The sequence below is a fragment of the Rhinatrema bivittatum genome, chromosome 1, assembly GCF_901001135.1.
Source record: "Rhinatrema bivittatum chromosome 1, aRhiBiv1.1, whole genome shotgun sequence".
In the NCBI taxonomy this organism is placed as follows: domain Eukaryota; kingdom Metazoa; phylum Chordata; class Amphibia; order Gymnophiona; family Rhinatrematidae; genus Rhinatrema; species Rhinatrema bivittatum.
Genome location: NC_042615.1, coordinates 226720364 through 226741502, shown reverse-complemented (window position 1 = coordinate 226741502; position 21139 = coordinate 226720364). Strand labels below are relative to the sequence as shown.

General features: G+C 45.9%; 1 protein-coding gene across 1 annotated transcript in view; it reads right to left on the bottom strand.

Annotated features, from left to right (window-relative positions):
• Nucleotides 1-21139, bottom strand: part of POLN (DNA polymerase nu) — a 419903-nt gene that overhangs the window by 278534 nt on the left and 120230 nt on the right. Inside the window, exon 6 of the mRNA XM_029592374.1 lies at nt 6573-6730. Coding sequence (XP_029448234.1) covers nt 6573-6730 — 158 coding nt within the window. The remainder of the gene's footprint in view (nt 1-6572; nt 6731-21139) is intronic.

The following is a 21139-nucleotide window of genomic DNA, read 5'->3' as shown; positions in this document are numbered from 1 at the left end:
AACAGCAGGGGAGAAAGTCTTATACTTTGTGCATATCCAGCATAGCTCTCTGCTTCGACGGCAGGGGGAATGAAGAAAAGTGGATCTATATACAGACAACAACCAACAAGGACTGAATCACATAGTCTGGGTAAACAAATAAGCATGGGTGTAGCTTGCTTATTGCTACGGTTACTACCCCTAACTAATTAAGCTAGATATTTCACTTAGATGCAGCTCCAACACTGCTCTTTGCATTAACGGTGGCGGTGTAAGGGAAATAGAACCAAAGGGTTACTAAGAGCCAAGAGTAACAGATAAGTATGAGAAAGAAAAAGTGTGAAGCTTGCTGGGCAGACTGGATGGGCCGTTTGGTCTTCTTCTGCCGTCATTTCTATGTTTCTATAAGTTTACGTTGACATATTTTGCATCTTGGAGGGAAGGCATCAGAGGGCCACAAGAAGGAAGAAGAAGGAGGGGGGGGGGGGGAGGGTGTGCAACAGGATGCTGAAAGAAGTGTCCCCAGTAACATCATCAATTGGAACTGTGCCTTCCTGCATATGATAAGTGTAGTGGGGCATGAGAACCCCTCCCAATATTGTCCCATGCTGAGCTATGCAGATAACATCCTCAAAGCATACAAGGAACATGAAGGCTGGGTGTGGTTGAATTATGATGAGAAATTCCGAGACAAGATGGAAGAAAATCGTTTTATGTCCTGGGGGAACGCAGGATGCCAGCTTGTGGGTGAGGCAGATGACACGCAAGGCAAGTGATGCAGGAACATGTTTGCAGGTATCAAGGAAGTCTTCATCACCAACGCAGGTCAAGGGGGGGAGAACAGGCACAAGATAACATATGCTGGCATTACAACAAGATGACATGCACTTTCCAGGACTGCAAGTTCAAATATATTTGTTCATCCTGTGCTGCTTCTCACCCAAACACAGGGGGAGGGGGGTAATGGAAAAGGTAGATAGGTTCCAGAAATTTAGTAAAGCACCACGACCCATTGCCTTGTCGGCTATGATCCCTTGGCTCGATTGAAACCCCAAGCATAGAGAGGCACAATGAATTTTCCAAGGTTTCCGTTACGGATTCCCCATTCCATTCCAGGATCACTTGGGGGGGGGGGGGGGGGGGACTACGCCCAATGCTACATCTGCAGTGCAACATGCTCCTATTGTACAAATGAAATTGGGCACAGAGATGGCACTGAGACGTATGGCAGGTCCATTTTCACATCAGCCTTTTCAGAAAATGTACCTATCACCGCTGGCAATAATTCCCAAGAAGTGAAGGGAAAGTTCCATCTCATCCAGAATCTCTCCTACCCTCCAGGTTCTTCTGTGAATGATCAACTCCCCCCTGAAGAATGCTCAGTCCAATATGCTTCCTTTGACCTAGCTATTGCATTGCTCAGGAAGTGCAGTGCAAGGACATTAATAACAAAGTTGGATATAGAGTCAGCTTTCAGGCTACTGCTGGTTCATCCAAAGAGCTTCCCGTTGTTGGGCATCTGTTTCAAAAACTAATACTACTTTGATAAATGCATGCCAATGGGATGCTCGGTGTCATGTGCCTACTTCAAGCTCTTCAGCTCTTTCCTTCATTGGGTGACCACAGTGGACAGGATCAAGCAACATTATCCATTACCTAGACAATTTTTTATTCATCAGGCCGAAGAAATTGTATGCATGTGCACACCTATTTCAGGAATTTCATTTTGTTGCTGATGACTTCAGTGTTCCCCTGGCCCACAAGAAAAACGAAGGTCCTTCGACCGTCAGACTCCTGGGTTTTGCCTCCCCACCAGCAGATGAAGGCAGAGAAGTTTTGACTGACTCTGCCCTATACCCTGAAATGCCACCCACAGTCTGTCAGTAGAGATGTGAATCGTGTGATCGATCGTCTTAACGATCGATTTCGGCTGGGAGGGGGAGGGAATCGGATCGTCGCAGTTTGGGTTTTTTAAATATCGTGTAAATCGAAAACCGGCACACTAAAACATCCCTACAACCCACCCCGACCCTTTAAAATAAATCCCCCCACCCTCCCGAACCCCCCCAAAATGCCTTAAATTACCTGGGGTCCAGTGGGGGGGGGGGAGGGGAAGGGGGAGGGTGGGAAAACCGGCACACTAAAACAACCCTAAAACCCACCCCGACCATTTAAAATAAATCCCCCACCCTCCCGAACCCCCCCAAAATGCCTTAAATTACCTGGGGTCCATTTTGCGCAAAATGGCGCCGGCCGTACGGCAACACGATTCGACTGCAGGAGGTTGTTCCGGACCCCCGCTGGACTTTTGGCAAGTCTTGTGGGGGTCAGGAGGCCCCCCCAAGCTGGCCAAAAGTCCCTGGGGGTCCAGTGGGGGTCCGGAACGACCTCCTGCAGTCGAATCGTTTTTCCGTACGGAAAAACGATTCGCGGTAGGAGATCGTTCCGGACCCCCGCTGGACTTTTGGCAAGTCTTGTGTGGGTCAGGAGGCCCCCCCAAGCTGGCCAAAAGTCCCTGGGGGTCCAGCGAGGGTCCGGGAGCGATCTCCTACGCTCCTGACGTCGGGGGACAAAAAAACAAAATGGCGCCAGCGCTACCTTTGACCTGTCATATGACAGGTCAAAGGTAGCGCTGGCGCCATTTCTACAACGCACAGAGGTCCGAGAGTAAAAGATCACACCGGGACCCTTCCTCTGGACCCCAGGTAATTTAAGGCATTTTGGGGGGGTTCGGGAGGGTGGGGGATTTATTTTAAAGGGTTGGGGTGGGTTTTAGGGTTGTTTTAGTGTGCCGGTTTTCCCGCCCTCCCCCTTCCCCCGATTTACGATTTTTTAACGATAAATCGGGGGAATTGTTATTGTATCGCGGCTCTAACGATTTTTGACGATTTAAAATATATCGGATGATATTTTAAATCGTCAAAAAACGATTCACATCCCTATCTGTCAGTATTTCATTGTAACAAAGCAGACCACGATAAGATTATCATAAACCACTATCCCCCCAAACCAGGGGAAGAGAACCTAGCAACGAGAAGTATCCTGCTCACGAACCTTACACAGGGACAGAACAGATGCCAACTGTAAAACAAGTAAGAAAAACATATTCTGCAGGACCAATTAATAGGAACATGGACGAGCGGCCTCTCAATTACTGCCTTAAGAAAAACCGGGCGGGACTCTGCACTGATCCGTGGTACTACAGGAATAAAAATTAGCAGGTAAGAACCAATTTTCCTTTCCTTGTACGTACCCAGATCAGTCCAGACTCCTGGGATGTACCAGAGCTCTTTTAGTGGGGGTGGGACCCCGAGAGAGCCACTTATATCACACCTGCGCCAAACCCTCCAGACTCTGGGGCCTAGACATCCAAACGATAATGTCTGGCAAAGGTGTGCAAAGACTTCCAAGTGGCCGCCCTACAAATCTCCTGAGGCGACACCACCTGGTATTCCGCCCACAATGCAGCCTGCGAACGGGTAGAATGTGCTCGTAGACCAACTGGACTCGGACGACCTTGCAACAAGTACGCCGAACCAATAGTCTCCTTCAACCATAGCCTAGACGCTTTATGTCCTCTCCTAGGGGACCATTCCAGAGCACGAACAGATGGTCCGACATACGAAAGGCATTCGTGACCTCCAAACAGTGTAACAGCACTTGACGCACATCCAGCTTCTGCAAATCTCGGGACTGAGGATTGGAGCGATATAAACCTGGGAATAAAGGGAGCTCCACCGACTGATTGAGATGAAAGAAGGAGACAACCTTAGGTAGAAAGGAGGGAACTGTCCCCCCACTCAATAATTCTCAAAAAGTGCTCCCTGAAAGACAACATTTGAAGCTCCGATACCCAGCGAGCCGAGGAAATAGCCACAAGGAAAACTGTCTTCAAGGAAAGGTCTTTCAATGTCACCCTTTTCAATGGCTCAAAAGGCTCCAAACACAGCGTTCTAAGAATGAGATTGAGACTCCACAAAGGACAAGGACTCCTCACCGGAGGACGAAAATGTTTTACCCCTTGGAGAAAACGTACAATGTCTGGATGCGTAGACAAGGCGACCCCTCGAATCTTACCTCGAAAGCAAGCTAGGGTCAACACCTGCACCCGTAAAGAGCTGCATGATAAGCCCTTAGCCAATCCATCTTGTAAAAAAGACAAGATATCCGACACTAAGGCCCGAAATAGTAAAAGACGCGCTAAGCGGGAACAAATCTGTGACAGCAAGCCGCGAAAGATTGGGCCTCGCAGGCTCCCAGCACAGCTTTGAAACTCTGCTCTCCATTGTCAGAGAAGTCCCTTCCCCCCCCCAGGAGGCACGCTGAACCCAAGCCGTCACGCAAAACGTGCACACGCATCCCCGCAGGCTCAGCAGGCCGCACCACGCAGCATTGCGGTCGGAAACGGAGCGCGAAATTGGGAGTGAAAAACAAGCCACAGCAGCAGGGGGACCTGTTACCAAGAAGGGCAGGATACTGCAAGATCGGTTGGTTTCTTTTTTTTTTTTTTAACAACCTTCAACCTGAAGAGTAGATTTCTGCAGCGTGAGTCCTGTCCCCTATGAGGCGAGTGAGCCGAGGTTCCCGGTATCTCCTCAGTGGCGTTGGGGAGCTACAGCAGGATCCTCAACCCCCAACTCCACTAGCCTCAATACCAGGGGGATGGTCCCCTCAAGACCTGCCAGACCCCCTGGGAGGCTTCAGCACGGAGACTATGCTGTTTAGTTTTTTTTTTCTATTTTTTTTTTTTTAAAGATAGTACCACTAAGTAACTATCCCAAAAGAGCCCTAACTAAAACTTTTCTTTTTTTTTTTTTGAGATAAAGACTAACTACAGACTGACTCCACCATCTGCTGGAGACAGAGAAATACTGACAGACTGTGGGTGGCACCTCAGGGTATAGGGTAGAGTCAGTCAAAACTTCTCTGCCTCCATCGGCTGGTGGGGAGGCAAAACCCAGGAGTCTGGACTGATCCGGGTACGTACAGAGCAATAAAAGAGAGTATTTAGATGAAATAATTTGTTGGATTTAAATATTTTTCCATTTTCTTTATTCTGCTGTTTCCTTTGTTTCTCTCCTTCTGACATCCTAATGACATCCCAATATTTATTTATTTATTTATTTTTAATTTTTATATACCAACATTCTTACATCCGATGTAAATCATACCGGTTTACATTAAACAGAATAGCAGGAAATAAATTTCCATAGTCTATTACAATGAACATTTCTAATTAAAATTGTTAACAAGCAAAAAGAAAAGGTAAAGAATTGGAATAAAGGTTAAATAACAGAAAAATATTAAACCACATGGACCTTAATAAAACTAAATCAGCTCCACTGTAATACAATCTGATGCTAGTCATAGAAATGCAGCTCACAGTGCAATAATCTCAGTAAGACAATCCAATGAAAAATCTTAGCTGACACATTTCTGTCAGGATTTCTGGACTGGGGATATAGCACCCCGGGAGTAGCACAGGACTGCAAAGCTAGATGCCTGGAAGACTGGGGCCGGTCTTCTGCCTAACCAGCCTCCTCCCTCGCAGGTTGAGCACTTGGGTTCTGAAGACCAGTAGGTCTTTGCTGCGATCGTATAACATGGTGAGCCAGGAGCAAGGATGTACAGACTGGAGTAAGGCTGAACAAGCTGGATAGTATGGAGCAAGGCTTGGGCAGGTTGGATAGTCTGGAGCAAGGCTTGGACTAAGTAATGGATATAGGGACAAGACATTAAACTGGGTATGGGACTGGACACATATGCAGACAAGCTGGAATTGGGCAAGGACTAGAACTAGTACAGGCTGGGGCAAGACAATACATAGGCAAGACAGGGAAAGGAAACTAGAGCTAGAACTGGGCAGGATAGGATTAGACAAGGACAGGACAAATCAACACAGAACAAAGAACACAAAGGCCTGAAGGCAGTGTAAAAGAAGGTCTGTAGGCCACTAGGCATAAAGTCCTAAGGCCAGTAAGCAAAGAGAAGCATGAAGAGGCCACAGAGCAAGATAAGAAGTGAGAGCAGGCCCAGAGGCCACAAGGCAGGGTGCAAGATAGCAGAAAGTCCGAGGACCACAAGGCAAAGAGCAAGAAGGCCTATGGGCCACAAGGCAAGGCAAGAAGCAAGAAGTCACAAGACAAGGCAAGGAGCAAGAAGATCCATAAGTCACAAAGCAAAGTAAGGAGCAGTGGCCAGGTATAAGAGCCCTCATGAGAAGGCACTGGTATACTGGTGATGCAAGTTTATGTAGGGCTGGAGCCTGGGGTGTGGTGCAGGCAGGCAGAGAGGAGTTTGGTAAGACAGATGGCTAAGCTCACTGAGGGCTCCTAGAGGATAGGAGGCTGTATCATTGACATAGTCAGACCAGCAGTGAAGAGATGACTTGGGTCACCTGAAACAGGGCTCACTGGAGGCCTCTGTAGGTGGGGAGGCATCATAGTCATCAGAATCAGGGTACGATGAAACTGCACAGCAGACAAAATTGTAACAATTTCAATAACAGATCAGGTAATATTTTTCTGCTGTACATATACTATATAAATATCTGCCTATCATTCTAAATAAAACAATATGTAAAAATTACTAACCAACACTTTTTTGAAGGAATCTGCATTTGTGTTAGTTGTTTTCACTTGGACATACTTTTTACAATATTTAGCTACTAAGTCTTCAAACGAGGGTGCGGTATCACTTGGGTCTAATAGCCATGCAGCAATCCTCGGATCTAAGACAACAAAATCAGCAGCTGTACAGAAAAATACAAACAAAAACATAAAATACCAATTTTTTTAGATATTATTCAAAGATAATTTTAATCCAACTTTTAAGACTATCAATTGTATATAAACAAAATGATGGCAGATAATATAATTTCTTAATTGCCTTTCCAAAGTTCTGATCAAAGTGATTTACAATTGTAATATAAATTCATTACAGTAACATCTAAAAACATCACAAGCTGTGCTGCTTCACAAGTCCTATGTAAGCACTGCTATGCTAAGCTAGTTTTCCCCATTCCTGACAGAGTGCCACCCAGTCTATCCAGCTTCAGGCATTACTCTCACATCCTCATATCAAAGGAACCTCGGTGCTTATCCCATGCTTTCTTAAATTCTGTTACTATTCTGGCTTTCCCCAGCTCTATTGGGAAGCTATTCCATATATTTACTACCCTTTCTGTGACCATATATTTCCTTATATTATTCCTGAATCTAACCACTTTGGGCTGCATAATTGTTTCTTTTGAAAAGGTTATCTTCTGTGAATTTATATCTTTGGGGTATTTAAGTGTCTAAATGACTCTTTCATATGTCTTCCCCCTCCTGTTAACTGTTTTCTACTATTTGTCATTTTTGTATGGAAACACAGCTACTGTGTCGGAGCATATTGCTATCTGTATTCTCAATAACTACTGGATTGAGTTACTTAAAAACTTGTTGACTTCTGGAGAGCAACCACTTTGATGTGATAAGGGAAGAGTGGCTTTATCAAGTTTTAGTAAATAAATAAATGAATAAATAAACCCAAATAGCAACCATCGGAGCAGCAGATACTGGAGAAGAATTTGTAAAATAAAAACAAGGAGTAAGGATTCTTAATCCAATTTATAGTCCCTTAAATTTGTTAGGTATATTTTATGTTTGTTTGTCAATGACTTGCAACAGGACAACAAGTAATCAATTGCTAAGGTCAGGGTTAATAACTCTCTTGATGATTTAAGTGAAAAATTAAACTTCTAACCTCCTAATTGGAGTAATAGTCTATATATAAAAAATTGTGGCTGGGTTGGGTAGGAAATCAGACACCATTGATCACTGCTATAGAAACAGACGGCCTACTACTACTGTGCATATTTGTTCTACAACATCAAATTTTCAGTCATCTGTCAATAAAACAAAAATTCCTGGGGAAGCTTGATTGGTAGTATCATATTAAATCTTTGTGGCAATTATTTTTAGTTGCTTTTGTTTACTTTTATATCCTAAGCAACAAGAGACTACATTATATAGCCTGAAAGAATAAGGTGAGACACTTCATACTTCCAAGCAATATTGCCATGATATTAAGTCAGAGGGTGTACAGAAAAGCAGTTTTCACTGGTGCATATATTCACTGCTTTTCTGTACACTTTCCCGGTGCCGGCAGAAATTAACGCCTACCTTTGGGTAGGCGCTAATTTCTGAAAGTAAAATGTGCAGCTTGGCTGCACATTTTACTTACTGAATCGCACAGGTAACTAATAGGGCCATCAACATGCATTTGCATGTTGCGGGCGCTATTAGTTTCGGGGGGGGTTGGCCGCGCATTTTTGACGCGCTATTTCCCCATACTGAATAAGGGGTAAAGCTAGCGCGTCGAAAACGTGCAGCTAAATGTGCACAGAGCGCACTGTACTGAATCGGCCTGTTATAAGGTCTAAAATTCTTTAATGATGTCAATTTTACAATGAATGCTTCTGAATGTGTCTGTAACACCAACCCCCTAACCCCAACCCACCTCCCAAAAACTCACCCCGAATCAAATTGCCCCTCTTCCAATGGTGCATATATTGACTGTCAGGCTGATCCCTATAAAAACATAGAAACATAGAAATGATGGCAGAAGAAGACCAAACAGCCCATCCAGTCTGCCCAGTAAGCTTTGCACTTTTTTTTTCTCATACTTCTGTTAGTCTTGGCTCTTAGTAACTTTTTGGTTCTATTTCCCTTCCACCCCCAACATTAATGTAGAGAGCAGTGTTGGAACTGCATCTAAGTGAATATCTAGCTTAATTAGTTAGGGGTAGTAACCGCTGCAATAAGCAAGCTACACCCATGCTTATTTGTTTACCCAGACTATGTAATTCAGTCCTTGTTGGTTGTTGTCTGTATATAGATCCAATTTTCTTCATTCCCCCTGCCGTTGAAGCAGAGAGCTATGCTGGATATGCATGAAGCATCGGTCTTTCTCCCCTGCCGTTGAAGCAGATAGCTCTCTCTCTCTCTCTCTCCCCCCTTCCTTCCTTTATAAAATAGCACATATCTACCCACATGTAAGCAGGAGCTCAAACAGGGATTCTGAGTGTGGAAGTTAGATTCCACAGACTAGCTAATTCCTACTTGTAGGACAGATGAGGAAAAAGGTAAGGACTTTGGTAGGTCTTTCAGATACCAGAAGCACCCATAGTAATGATGGCAGAAAATGACCAAATGGTGCATCCAGCCTGCTCAACAAGCTTCTTATGGTAGTATCTACTGCACTATGTAGGTTACCCCCATGTTTCTCTTAAGAGTAGCAACTACCACTCTGTCCAGTTATCCCCAGGCATTATGATAATGCATGAAAAATTAACTGCTTGCAGCATTTTTACTGAGTGATGAGCCTTCTTGAAAATTCAGACAGTGCTGCTTGTTGTGCTTTAGGGATGTGCAGCCGGAAAATATTCGTTGCATTCATGATACGTATTCGTCGGGGGTCATTTCCGTTGCATTTGGACGTATGGCGCCCCGATACGTTAATACGTTAATACGTGAATTCGTTTTCCGGTTCCCATTAAAGTCAATGGGGGAAGGATTTCCAGCCTATTTTTGGCTGCAGAATTGGGGTTTTATTATCAATTTTGATGAAACGTCTGGGGAGCAATCATCAGAACAGGAAAACAGCTCCAAGGTACTTAGACTGTGGCAAAGTGGCACCAAAGTGGCATCAATAGCCTAAGGCACTGTAAAGGAGCAAAGGGGTACCAGAAGTGACAAGAGTGCTTTAACAGAGGCACAAAGCAGCAACGAGAGTGTCAAAAACACACCACAGCTTCAAAAGAGAGCACCGATAACAGATGCATGAACCCTCGAAGGCAGCATGACAGGCAAAGCGGCAAGACAAGTGGCATTAGCACTATGAAGGGGGAACATAGCAAGCAGAAAGACTAGCACCAACACACTGAGGAACCATGATAGTGGCAAAACACCACAAGGAGTTAAGTGAGTCGTCTGGTGTATGGCAGCAAGGCAGAGAGGCAGAAAGCTGATAGGGGCAAGACAGGCTGGCAGAGCGGAGGTAGTCTGGTCCCTGTGGCTTTGATAGGGGAAAGACAGGATGGCAGAGCTGAGGTAGTCAGGTCCCTGTGGTTTTGATAGGGGCAAGACAGGCTGGCCCAGGAGAGAGTTCCCTTTCCTTTGTGCAGGAAAGGGCTCCCTAGAACGGGTGTGCCCCTAGAGTGGGGTGTTTCTGTTGGCGTCTAGTGAATACCCAGAAGCTACTGACTGTACTTATGCACTTCAGATGATGACAAAGGAACTTGAAGAGCTCTCAGAAATAAGAAAACTGCTACTCAAGTCCAAATCTACAATATCAACCTATGTTGACTTTGTACCCTACAGTGCCTCTATAAACAATGGGAACACAGAGGATTAACTAGAGTACAACTACCACCAGTTTTCTATAGCACTAGAAACATTAATGTGGCAATTAAGAAACATCTAGGGAAAATGGCCCGTATTATGAAGGCCATGAAAACTATATCCTAGCTCCAAGCTGGACAGACAGGCACAGCATTAGAGGTTAAGCCATGGTAGGGACGTAAGGCCTGGATGGACAGGCACAGCATTAGAGGTCAAGCCCTTGTAGGAATGTAAGGCCTAGACGGACAGGCACGGCAGTCGAGGACAGAGGTCAATCCCACCTAGGGACATAAGGCCTGGACTGACAGGCACAGCAGTCGAGGACCGAGGTCAATTCCACCTAGGGACATAAGGCCTGGACTGACAGGCACAGCAGTCGAGGACAGAGATCAATCCCACCTAGGGACATAAGGCCTGGATGGACAGGCAAAGTAGTCGAGGACAGAGATCAATCCCACCTAGGAACATAAGGCCTGGACAAACAGGCAGAGCAACCGAGGTCAAACACTTGTAGGAACACAAGGCCCGGACGGACAGGCACAGCAGTCGAGGACAGAGGTCAATCCCACCTAGGGACATAAGGCCTGGATGAACAGGCACAGCAGTCGAGAATGGAGGTCAATCCCACCTAGGGACATAAGGCCTGGACGAACAGGCAAAGCAATCGAGGTCAAACATTTGTAGGAACACAAGGCCTGGATGGACAGGCAAAGCAATCGAGGTCAAACCCTTATAGGAACATAAGGCCTGGACTGACAGGCAAAGTAGTCGAGGACAGAGATCAATCCCACCTAGGAACATAAGGCCTGGACAAACAGGCAGAGCAACCGAGGTCAAACACTTGTAGGAACACAAGGCCCGGACGGACAGGCACAGCAGTCGAGGACAGAGGTCAATCCCACCTAGGGACATAAGGCCTGGATGAACAGGCACAGCAGTCGAGAATGGAGGTCAATCCCACCTAGGGACATAAGGCCTGGACGAACAGGCAAAGCAATCGAGGTCAAACATTTGTAGGAACACAAGGCCTGGATGGACAGGCAAAGCAATCAAGGTCAAACACTAGTAGGAACACAAGGCCTGGACGGACAGGCACAGCAGTCGAGGACAGAGGTCAATCCCACCTAGGGACATAAGGCCTGGACTGACAGGCGCAGTAGTCGAGGACAGAGGTCAATCCCACCTAGGGACATAAGGCCTGGATGAACAGGCACAGCAGTTGAGGACAGAGGTCAATCCCACCTAGGGACATAATGCCTGGACTGACAGGCACAGCAGTCGAGGACAGAGGTCAATCCCACCTAGGGAAATAAGGCCTGGACGGACAGGCAGAGCAATCGAGGTCAAACACTTGTAGGAACACAAGGCCTGGACAGACAGGCACAGCAATAGAGGACAGAGGTCAATCCCACCTAGGGACATAAGGCCTGGACGGACAGGCACAGCAGTTTTTTGTTTTTTAAATTTATTTATCTTGCTATTTTCAAACGTTTCCAGCACTTCATAGTCGATTACACTCAAGTACTGTAGGTATTTCCCTATCTCCAGTAGGGATGTGAATCGTGTCCTCGATCGTCTTAACGATCGATTTCGGCTGGGAGGGGGAGGGAATCGTATTGTTGCCGTTTGGGGGGGTAAAATATCGTGAAAAATCGTTAAAAATCGTGAAAAATCGAAAAATCGAAAAAACCGGCACATTAAAACCCCTAAAACCCACCCCCGACCCTTTAAATTAAATCCCCCACCCTCCCGAACCCCCCCCCAAATAACTTAAATAACCTGCGGGTCCAGCGGCGGTCCGGAACGGCAGCGGTCCGGAACGGGCTCCTGCTCTGAATCTTGTCGTCTTCAGCCGGCGCCATTTTCCAAAATGGCGCCGAAAAATGGCGGCGGCCATAGACGAAAAAGATTGGACGGCAGGAGGTCCTTCCGGACCCCCGCTGGACTTTTGGCAAGTCTCGTGGGGGTCAGGAGGCCCCCCACAAGCTGGCCAAAAGTTCCTGGAGGTCCAGCGGGGGTCAGGGAGCGATTTCCCGCCGCGAATCGTTTTCGTACGGAAAATGGCGCCGGCAGGAGATCGACTGCAGGAGGTCATTCAGCGAGGCGCTGGAACCCTCGCTGAACGACCTCCTGCAGTCGATCTCCTGCCGGCGCCATTTTCCGTACGAAAACGATTCGCGGCGGGAAATCGCTCCCTGACCCCCGCTGGACCTCCAGGAACTTTTGGCCAGCTTGTGGGGGGCCTCCTGACCCCCACGAGACTTGCCAAAAGTCCAGCGGGGGTCCGGAAGGACCTCCTGCCGTCCAATCTTTTTCGTCTATGGCCGCCGCCATTTTTCGGCGCCATTTTGGAAAATGGCGCCGGCTGAAGACGACAAGATTCAGAGCAGGAGCCTGTTCCGGACCGCTGCCGTTCCGGACCGCCGCTGGACCCGCAGGTTATTTAAGTTATTTGGGGGGGGGTTCGGGAGGGTGGGGGATTTAATTTAAAGGGTCGGGGGTGGGTTTTAGGGGGTTTTAGTGTGCCGGCTCACGATTCTAACGATTTATAATGATAAATCGTTAGAATCTGTATTGTATTGTGTTCCATAACGGTTTAAGACGATATTAAAATTATCGGACGATAATTTTAATCGTCCTAAAACGATTCACATCCCTAATCTCCAGAGGGCTTACAATCTAAGTCGAACCCTTGTAGGAACACAAGGCCTGGACGGACAGGCAAAGCAGTTGAGGTCACAGCCTTGTAGGGACACAAGCCATGGATGGACAGGAACAGCAGGTTTTTTGTCTTTATTTATTTATCTTGCTATTTTCAAATGCTTCCAGCACTTCATATTCGATTACACTCAGGTACTGTCAGTATTTCCCTATCCCAGAGGGCTTACAATCTAAGTCGAACCCTTGTAGGAACATAAAGCCTAGACAGTGGACGGTCAGGCACAGCGTTTGAGGTCAGGTACATGTGCTGCAGTGCTTATATTATCTGGAGCATAGAAGCCAGTTGGAGATGCTGCAAGGCTTTCAATTGCTTTTAATCATCTTGCCATTCACATGGAAAATTTGGAAACCCAAGCAAAGGCAGGTTTACTTTAAAAAAAAACTAGCATTTCCATCAACTCTGGTGCCAGCCTTGAGCGGTGAGGGCTCATGATATCCCCTGTCATTGAAAAGACACGTTCACTGGGCACACTGGTTGGTGGACATGACAGATATCGCTGAGCCACTTTGGCTAGGTGTGGCCAGACAGTGGACTTGTGTGCCCAATATGCCAGTGGATCTGTCTGCATGTTCTCTATCGGCTCTGAGAGATACCGTGTCACTGACAACTGTGCTGGTGTCTCCTTTGCTTGGGCGGACTGAGAGTCACTCATGCCAGCAGCTTTCTCTCTCACCTGTTGCACAACAGATACATTTTTATGGGCAACATGCCTTGAGCATTCTGAAGTGGAGGAGGAGGTACTATCTGTCGCTGACACAGTGCTGCTCCTGCTTGGGCTAGCAGCACAACTCTCTGAAGTGCCCGCTGTTGCCACCTCTGCTTCAAGCCTAATCTGTCTCTGCCTATGGCACTCCTGTTCATGGACTTTTGCTAACAGCAAGTCCTTCACCAATAAGAGACAATCGTACTGTAGGGCGAGTTTCCCTTTCACACGAGGATCACAGACTGTGGCAAGCATGTATGTGTTCTGTTCTGTTAAAGGCCTTAATCTCTCTTTCACCTGCTGCTGCAAAACGTCCAGACAATGCAGGACCTCAACTGTCATTCCCTCTTCCTGTTTAAAGGCCTCCAAACGTTCATCCAGGAGATGAACTATAGGGATGATGTCAGCCAAGGTGGCAGTTCTGTAACTCAGCTCCTCCATGACATCCTTGAAGGGCTGCAGGATTTTTACCAGCTGACTCATGACTAACCAATCATGATGCCCTAGGGGATTCTGCACACCTATGTCCATTGTACCAGAAAGTTCATGAAGGGGTGTCTGCAGCTCCACTAACCTTTCGAGCATCATAAATGTGGAATTCCACCGGGTGGCAATGTCTTGAATGAGATGCTTGTGAGGCATCTCCAAATCAGTCTGTTTTTGTCAGAGAACCTGCCCCGCCTTGACACTTCTGTGGAAGTGCGCTGCTATGTTCCTGCACTTCTGTATTAACCTATGCAGGTATTCATTCTCTTTGTCACTGGAATCCAACCCCAGAGCTGACTTCACTACCAGGTGCAGAGTGTGTGCAAAACATTGGATGTTCTTAAAGTGCCCGTCGTTTATTACCTTAACCATGTTTGCATCATTGTCTGTGACAAAGAACCCTGCCTGAGTTTTCCTGTCTCGCTGGTATAGTTGCCAGCCCTCCAGCATCTGTCTGATGCATGCTAGAATATTGGCTGCGGTATGGGCCTGGTCCCTCAGGTGGGTGAGCAGTAAAGCCCACCTCCACCCTGATCCTTCTTCAGTAATAGAGCTGCTGGCTGCCCCTGCCTCAGCCATGCCCCACCAGTGTGCTGTCAGAGAGAGGTAAGAGTGTGCAGCATTCATGGCAGTCCAGATATCGCAGGTGAAATGCACTCTCCCCTCTGCCTTAGCTAGCAGCGCTTTCATGCGACTGCGACACTGCTTGTACAGGCTGGGGATGACCTTTCTACTAAATGTGGTTCTGGAGGGGACTTTGTAATTTGGAAGTATGACCTTCAGAAAACAGTTGAAACCCACATTCTCCACTAACTGCAAGGGTTGGTCATCAAGGGCAATCATTTCCCCAATGGTCCTGGTTATAACTTTTGAGGCTGCCTGCCTCCTACCCTGGGATAGTGTTACTGCACTCCACCCCATTTCCTCCATGGTGGATTGTCACTTCTGCCACATGTCAGGGGGTTGCTGGCCTGCCACCTGACTGCTAGAAGGGGATGAGGGTGTGGGCTGACTCAGCTGCTTTTCAACCACTGCACACTGCTTGGAAGGGGTCCCCCGACTGGTACTGCCACCATCCCCAGATGGCAGTAATCTTGTTCGGTGTTGCCGCTTCATATGATGGTTCACGCCAAAATTAAATATATGTCCCATTTGCTTGCCTCTGCTAATATCCCTGGCACAGTAATTACACCGAGCAAAACGCGGGTCTTCCGTCACTTTAAAGTGGCTCCAGATCGCAGATGTCTTTCATGATCCTCCCCTCTCTAAAGCCTTGGGGGTGGAAGCTGCCACTGGAGCTGAGGTAGTGGGTGTACCCTGAGAAGCAATGCCAGGGGGAGCCTCAGTCACCTTCTGTGCCTGTGCTGACTGCTCTTCCTCTTCCTCCTCCTCCTCATCACTTTCATCTCTCCCCTGCTGCACTGAAGTGGAGGCTAAGACAGGACTAACTGATCCTCCCGAAGATTCTTCACCTATTACTTCTTCCGTTTCTGATGAGAATCCCACACAAGAAGATTCTTCATCTGAATCAGAAGCAAACAGTCACTGCGCTACCTTGTCAACGCTAGGTGTTAGTCGAGACTTCTGTCCCCCTGCTGCTTTTGGGTATCTATATTTTGTCTGACATGACTCTGCCTCCCCTTCCCTCACCTCCAAAACTACAGGGCCAGAAACATGTGGTGGCGATGGAGATGCATCATGGTCCGATTTCATTTTTTTCAGGATGGAACTGCCAGCCCCTACAAAGAGTTTAGATTGCGACAGGTGCCTTTTTAACTGTACTGGTGGTGTTGCACTAGTGTCTTTTGAAGTGCCTCCTCTGCCAGTCCCAATCACTCGACTACATCTAGCTTTCCCTGACATTATGGATTTAATGTCAATGAGTAGTGCCTACCACTGCCCACTATCACGGTGCCTGGCTGTGCACTAATGTGTTTGGTGTGCATACAGAAGCTGCTTGCTTGTAAGCACAAAAGAGGCAGAGCCCCTGGGCACTTGACTGCACAGACCCACCCAATAATTAGGTTCAGTCTGTTAAAACAACCCACTGCCCACTATCATGGTGCCTGGCTGTGCACTAATGTGTGTGGTGTGCACACAGACGCTGCTTGCTTGTAAGCACAAAAGAGGCAGAGCCCCTGGGCACTTGACTGCACAGACCCACCCAATAATTAGGTTCAGTCTGTTAAAACTACCCACTGCCCACTATCACGGTGCCTGGCTGTGCACTAATGTGTGTGGTGTGCACACAGACGCTGCTTGCTTGTAAGCACAAAAGAGGCAGAGCCCATGGGCACTTGACTACACAGACCCACTCAATAATTAGGTTCAGTCTGTTAAAAATACCCACTGCCCACTGAAGACCAGTGCACAGAGAGACTAAGTGACTTGAATTTAAAAAAACTCAGTTTAAAAAAGCTGGAATTTTTTTTTTTTTTAAATAATATATCTCTCCCAGCCAGCCACAACACCCTAATGGTAGTGTTGTGCACTATCACTGCAGCAAAATAAAGAATAATTAGCTTTTTCTTTCCTTAACTAGCCTATCTCTCAGTGCAGCCTCCTCTTACACCAAGGCCACCTCCCCACAGCATCGCTGGAAATAAAATGTGTGGCTCTCCTCGTGCTGATCGTTATATAGTGCTGGCTCATCAGTAAAATCGACAGAGAGCACTGAATGACAGCGCGATTGGCTGCATTCAGTGCATTTCACAAAATTTCAGTGCAGATACGCTGCATTCCGGTATCCATGCCAACCTGTCCAACCCTTTCCTGTGAGTCACTGTGACTCACAGGAAAGGGTCGGACAGGTTGGCATGGATACCAGAATGTAGGGCATGGGCGCTACCATTTTGTGAAAATCCTAAGCTAGCTAGTAGCTAATGGGGGCGAAGAAAAGCACACGCCACGGGATGCACCGAATTAAACGGATAATAAGTTAGATACGTGGGGAGTCGCGATGGGTTTCCCCTCCCCACGTATATAACGAATAAGGCAATATACGTTGCGGATCGCCAATACGGCGAAAACGAATGCACACCCCTATTGTGCTTTGCTTATAGACTTGATCATAGAAGCAGTCCTGTGCTTTTTCTCTTTTGTCTATGTATCAGTACCCCAGACCAAAATATTCAGGGCTCATATTGGTTATCGAATGAATCCAATTCTTTTCCCCCTTCTGCTGTCCCTGCCCCCGCCATCAAAGCAGATGTTGCAGTTGTGTTAAAAGCATCAAGGCTTATTGGTTAAGGTTAATAATCCCATGCCTTCTGTTAAGGGTAGTAACTGCTGCTCTGTGCAGGCTACCCCCAATGCTTATCAGTTCCCCAGATCGTAAACGTTGGGGCCCTCAGTTGTTGTTGTCTAAATCCAAGTCCCCTTTTCCTGCTGCCATTGAAGCAGTTAGCAATGTTACATTTGCATCAAAAGCATCAAGGCTTATTGATTAAGGATAGTAACCACCTAACCAGCAAGTTCCCCTCATGCACCCTTTTCTTCATTTGCATCCTCTAGCCTTCAGAGATCTACAATGTCCCATGTTTTTGTGTTCACTACCTCCTCCAGAAGGGCATTCCAGCATCCAGCACCCTCTTCATGAAGAAATATTTCTTGACATTGGTTCTGAGTCATCCTCCATGAAGTTTTATTTTGTGACCCCTTGTTCTACTGATTTCTTTCCAATGGAAAAGGTTCAAAGTTCGAGCATCATTAAAACCTTTCAGGTATCTGAAGGTCTGCATTATATCTCCCCTGTACCTCCTCTCTTCCAGAGTATACAAATTTAGATCCTTCAGCCTTTCTTCATAAGTCTTCTGATACTGACTCCACACTGTTTTGGTCACCCTTCTCTGGACCATCTCCATCCTGTTACTATCCTTTTTGGAGATGCAGGCTCCAGAACTGAACACAGTACTCCAGGTGAGGCCTCACCAAGGATCTGTACAAGGACATTATCACTTCCTTTTTCTTACTGGTTATTCCTCTCTCTATGCAGCTCAGCATTTTTCTGGCTTTAGCTACTGCCTTCTAACATTGCTTCACCATTGTCAGATTGCCAGACACTATCACCCCAAGATCCCTCTCTTGGGCTATGCACATCATTTTTTCACACACACACACACACACACACACACACACACACACACACACACACACATCACTTACAACTCTTTTGGATTACCTAAATGCATGACTCTGCACTTCTTTGCTGTAAAATCTTAAACTAGCTGTAAAATCTTAAACCACTCTTCAAGTTTTTATAAATCACTTTTCATTCTCTCTACTCCTTCAGTCATGTCCACTCTATTGCAGATCTTAGTATCATCTGCAAATAGACAAATTTTACCTTCTATTCCTTCCACAATGTCGCTCAAAAAGATATTAAACAGAACCAGTTCCAATAACCTGTGGCATTCCACTTAACACAGTTCTTTCTTCAGAGTAGGCTCTATTTAGCATTACACACTGTCTCCTACCAGTCAACCAGTTTGTACTCCATACTACCACCTTGGTGCTCACTCTCATGTTTCTCATTTTATTCACAAGTCTCATATGCAGTACTGTATCACAAGTTTTGCTGAAATTCAAGTAGATCATATCGAGTGCTCTTCCTTGATTCAATTCTCTAATCATTCAATCAAAAATGTAAATCAGATTTGTCTGACAGGACATTCCCCTTGGTGAATTGATGCTGCCTTGGGTCCAGCAACCCAACCAATTGTAGATGGTTCATTTCCTTTCCTTCAGCAGCATCTCCATTAATTTTCCCACCATTGAGGTGAGGCTAACCAACCTGTAGTTTACAGCTTCTTTTCTGCTACCACTCTTATGAAGTAGAACACAACCACTCTTCTCCAATCCTGTGGCACCTCTCCCGTTTCCAGGGATCTATTGAACAGGTCCTTCAGTGGACCCGCCAACCCATCTCTGAGTCCCTCAGTATCCTGGGATGTACCTCATTTGGCTCCCTCGCCTTGTCTATTTTCAGTTTGCCTAGCTCATCCCATACAGTCTGTTCTATAAATGGAGTTTTATCTACCTAATCCCCATCTATGGTCTCGTCAACCAGCAACAGTCCTTCTACAAAGTCTTCTTTAGTGAACACTGAACTGAAGTATTTGTTTAATATTTCCACCATTTCTTTATCTCTCTCCACACATTGCTCCTTGACACCTTTCAATTTCACTATACCATTTCTGGCCTTCCTTGTTTCTCTGATATATCTGAAAAATGTTTTGTCACCTTGCTTTACCTCTTTGGCAATCATTTCTTCCACTTGATCTTTTGTTTTCCTATTTCTTTCTTCATCTCCCTTAGTTTTAACAGATCCCTGTGTTCCCTTTTTTGGATTTCTTTATACTTCTTGAACACTTTCTTTTTGCCTTTATTTTTTCAGCTACCTCCTTTGAGAACCAGACCCATTTCTTTTTCCACTTACTTTTGTTTACTCCCAACAGCTGAAGGATTACTGGGAAACATTGTATCACCCAAGCTCTTGCCATTGTTACTGCTTCTACTGCTTGCAGATGGATGTCCTTATTCACAGGGAAGCACCGGTTCAGTGTGAAAGATGTCTGTAGATCAACTCCTCAGGAAATAGGTGCAAGATTGAGACATATCCAGGAGAATGAGAACTACATCATTGAAATGCTTATTGAGACATCATAGATGGAAAACTCAAACAGAGGGGAAGGTGAAACTGAGCTACAAGATTACAGCTGGATCCAGATTACTTCAGCCACTAGACCCTACCTCCTGACTCCAATTTTGTTCAAGCTGAAAAATTGGTATGCAGCCCTGGAAGCAGAGGAAGCGTGACCATCCCAGGATGAGGAGGAATGGAAACATGCAAACCCCAAAGCAGCGGGCTCAACAACTGCAACCTAGGAGGCAGAGGGTAATGGTGGTTGGCGACTTATTTTTGAGTGAGATGACCAGACATGTTGTCCCAGGAAGCGTGCTGTCTGCTGGGTACCGAAATCCAAGACATTATGGAGAGATTGCCAAAAATCCTCTAGCCTACTGACTACTGTCTGATGTTGCTCATTCCTGTTAGCACAGTGATACTGCTTGTATTAAAAGTGATTTCATGACTCTGGAAGAGAGGGTAAAGTGGATAGGTGCACAAGTGGTATTCTCCTCCATCCTCCCAATCAAAGATAAAGGCTCAGGCATGGAAGCTTGAATTATGGAGATGAACAAATGACTGCATAGATGGTGCCAATGAGAGCGTATTAGCTTCCTGGACCATGAGATGTTATTTCAAAGATTGCTGAACAGAGATGGGGTCCACCTGTCAAAGAAGGAATGCAGTGTATTCTAACACACACTAGCAAACCTACTGAGGAAGGCTTTATACTAATCACTGGGCATGGGTAAACAAAGCACTATCATAAGTGAAAGTCCCCAGATAAATAAAATATTAAACACTTATAAAGAATTGGGAAAAAAGAGCAACATCTGGACATATGAGCATTATTGTACATATGAGCATTAATGTACATATGTACACGAATGCTCATAGTATGAAAAATAAAGTCTTGGATCTAGAAGCAGTCATGGAAGATAATGACTTGGATAAAGAGGCTGTAACAAAGATGTAATACATGGAAAACCATCACTTAGAATCATTATATCAGACTATAGTCTATTTGGGAAGGACCAGGTAAGAAGAAAGGAAGGAGGAATAGCACTATATATAAAAAATAATATTAAAGCAACAGAACTGCAGGGCTTATGAGGTAAGGAGGAGAAACTGTGAGTTAATCTGGAAACAGGGAAAGGAACATCTCTTTATATTGATGTTTTATACAGATCTCCAACATAACAGAAGAAAGAGATTTAATGAAGGATATTCACAAAATT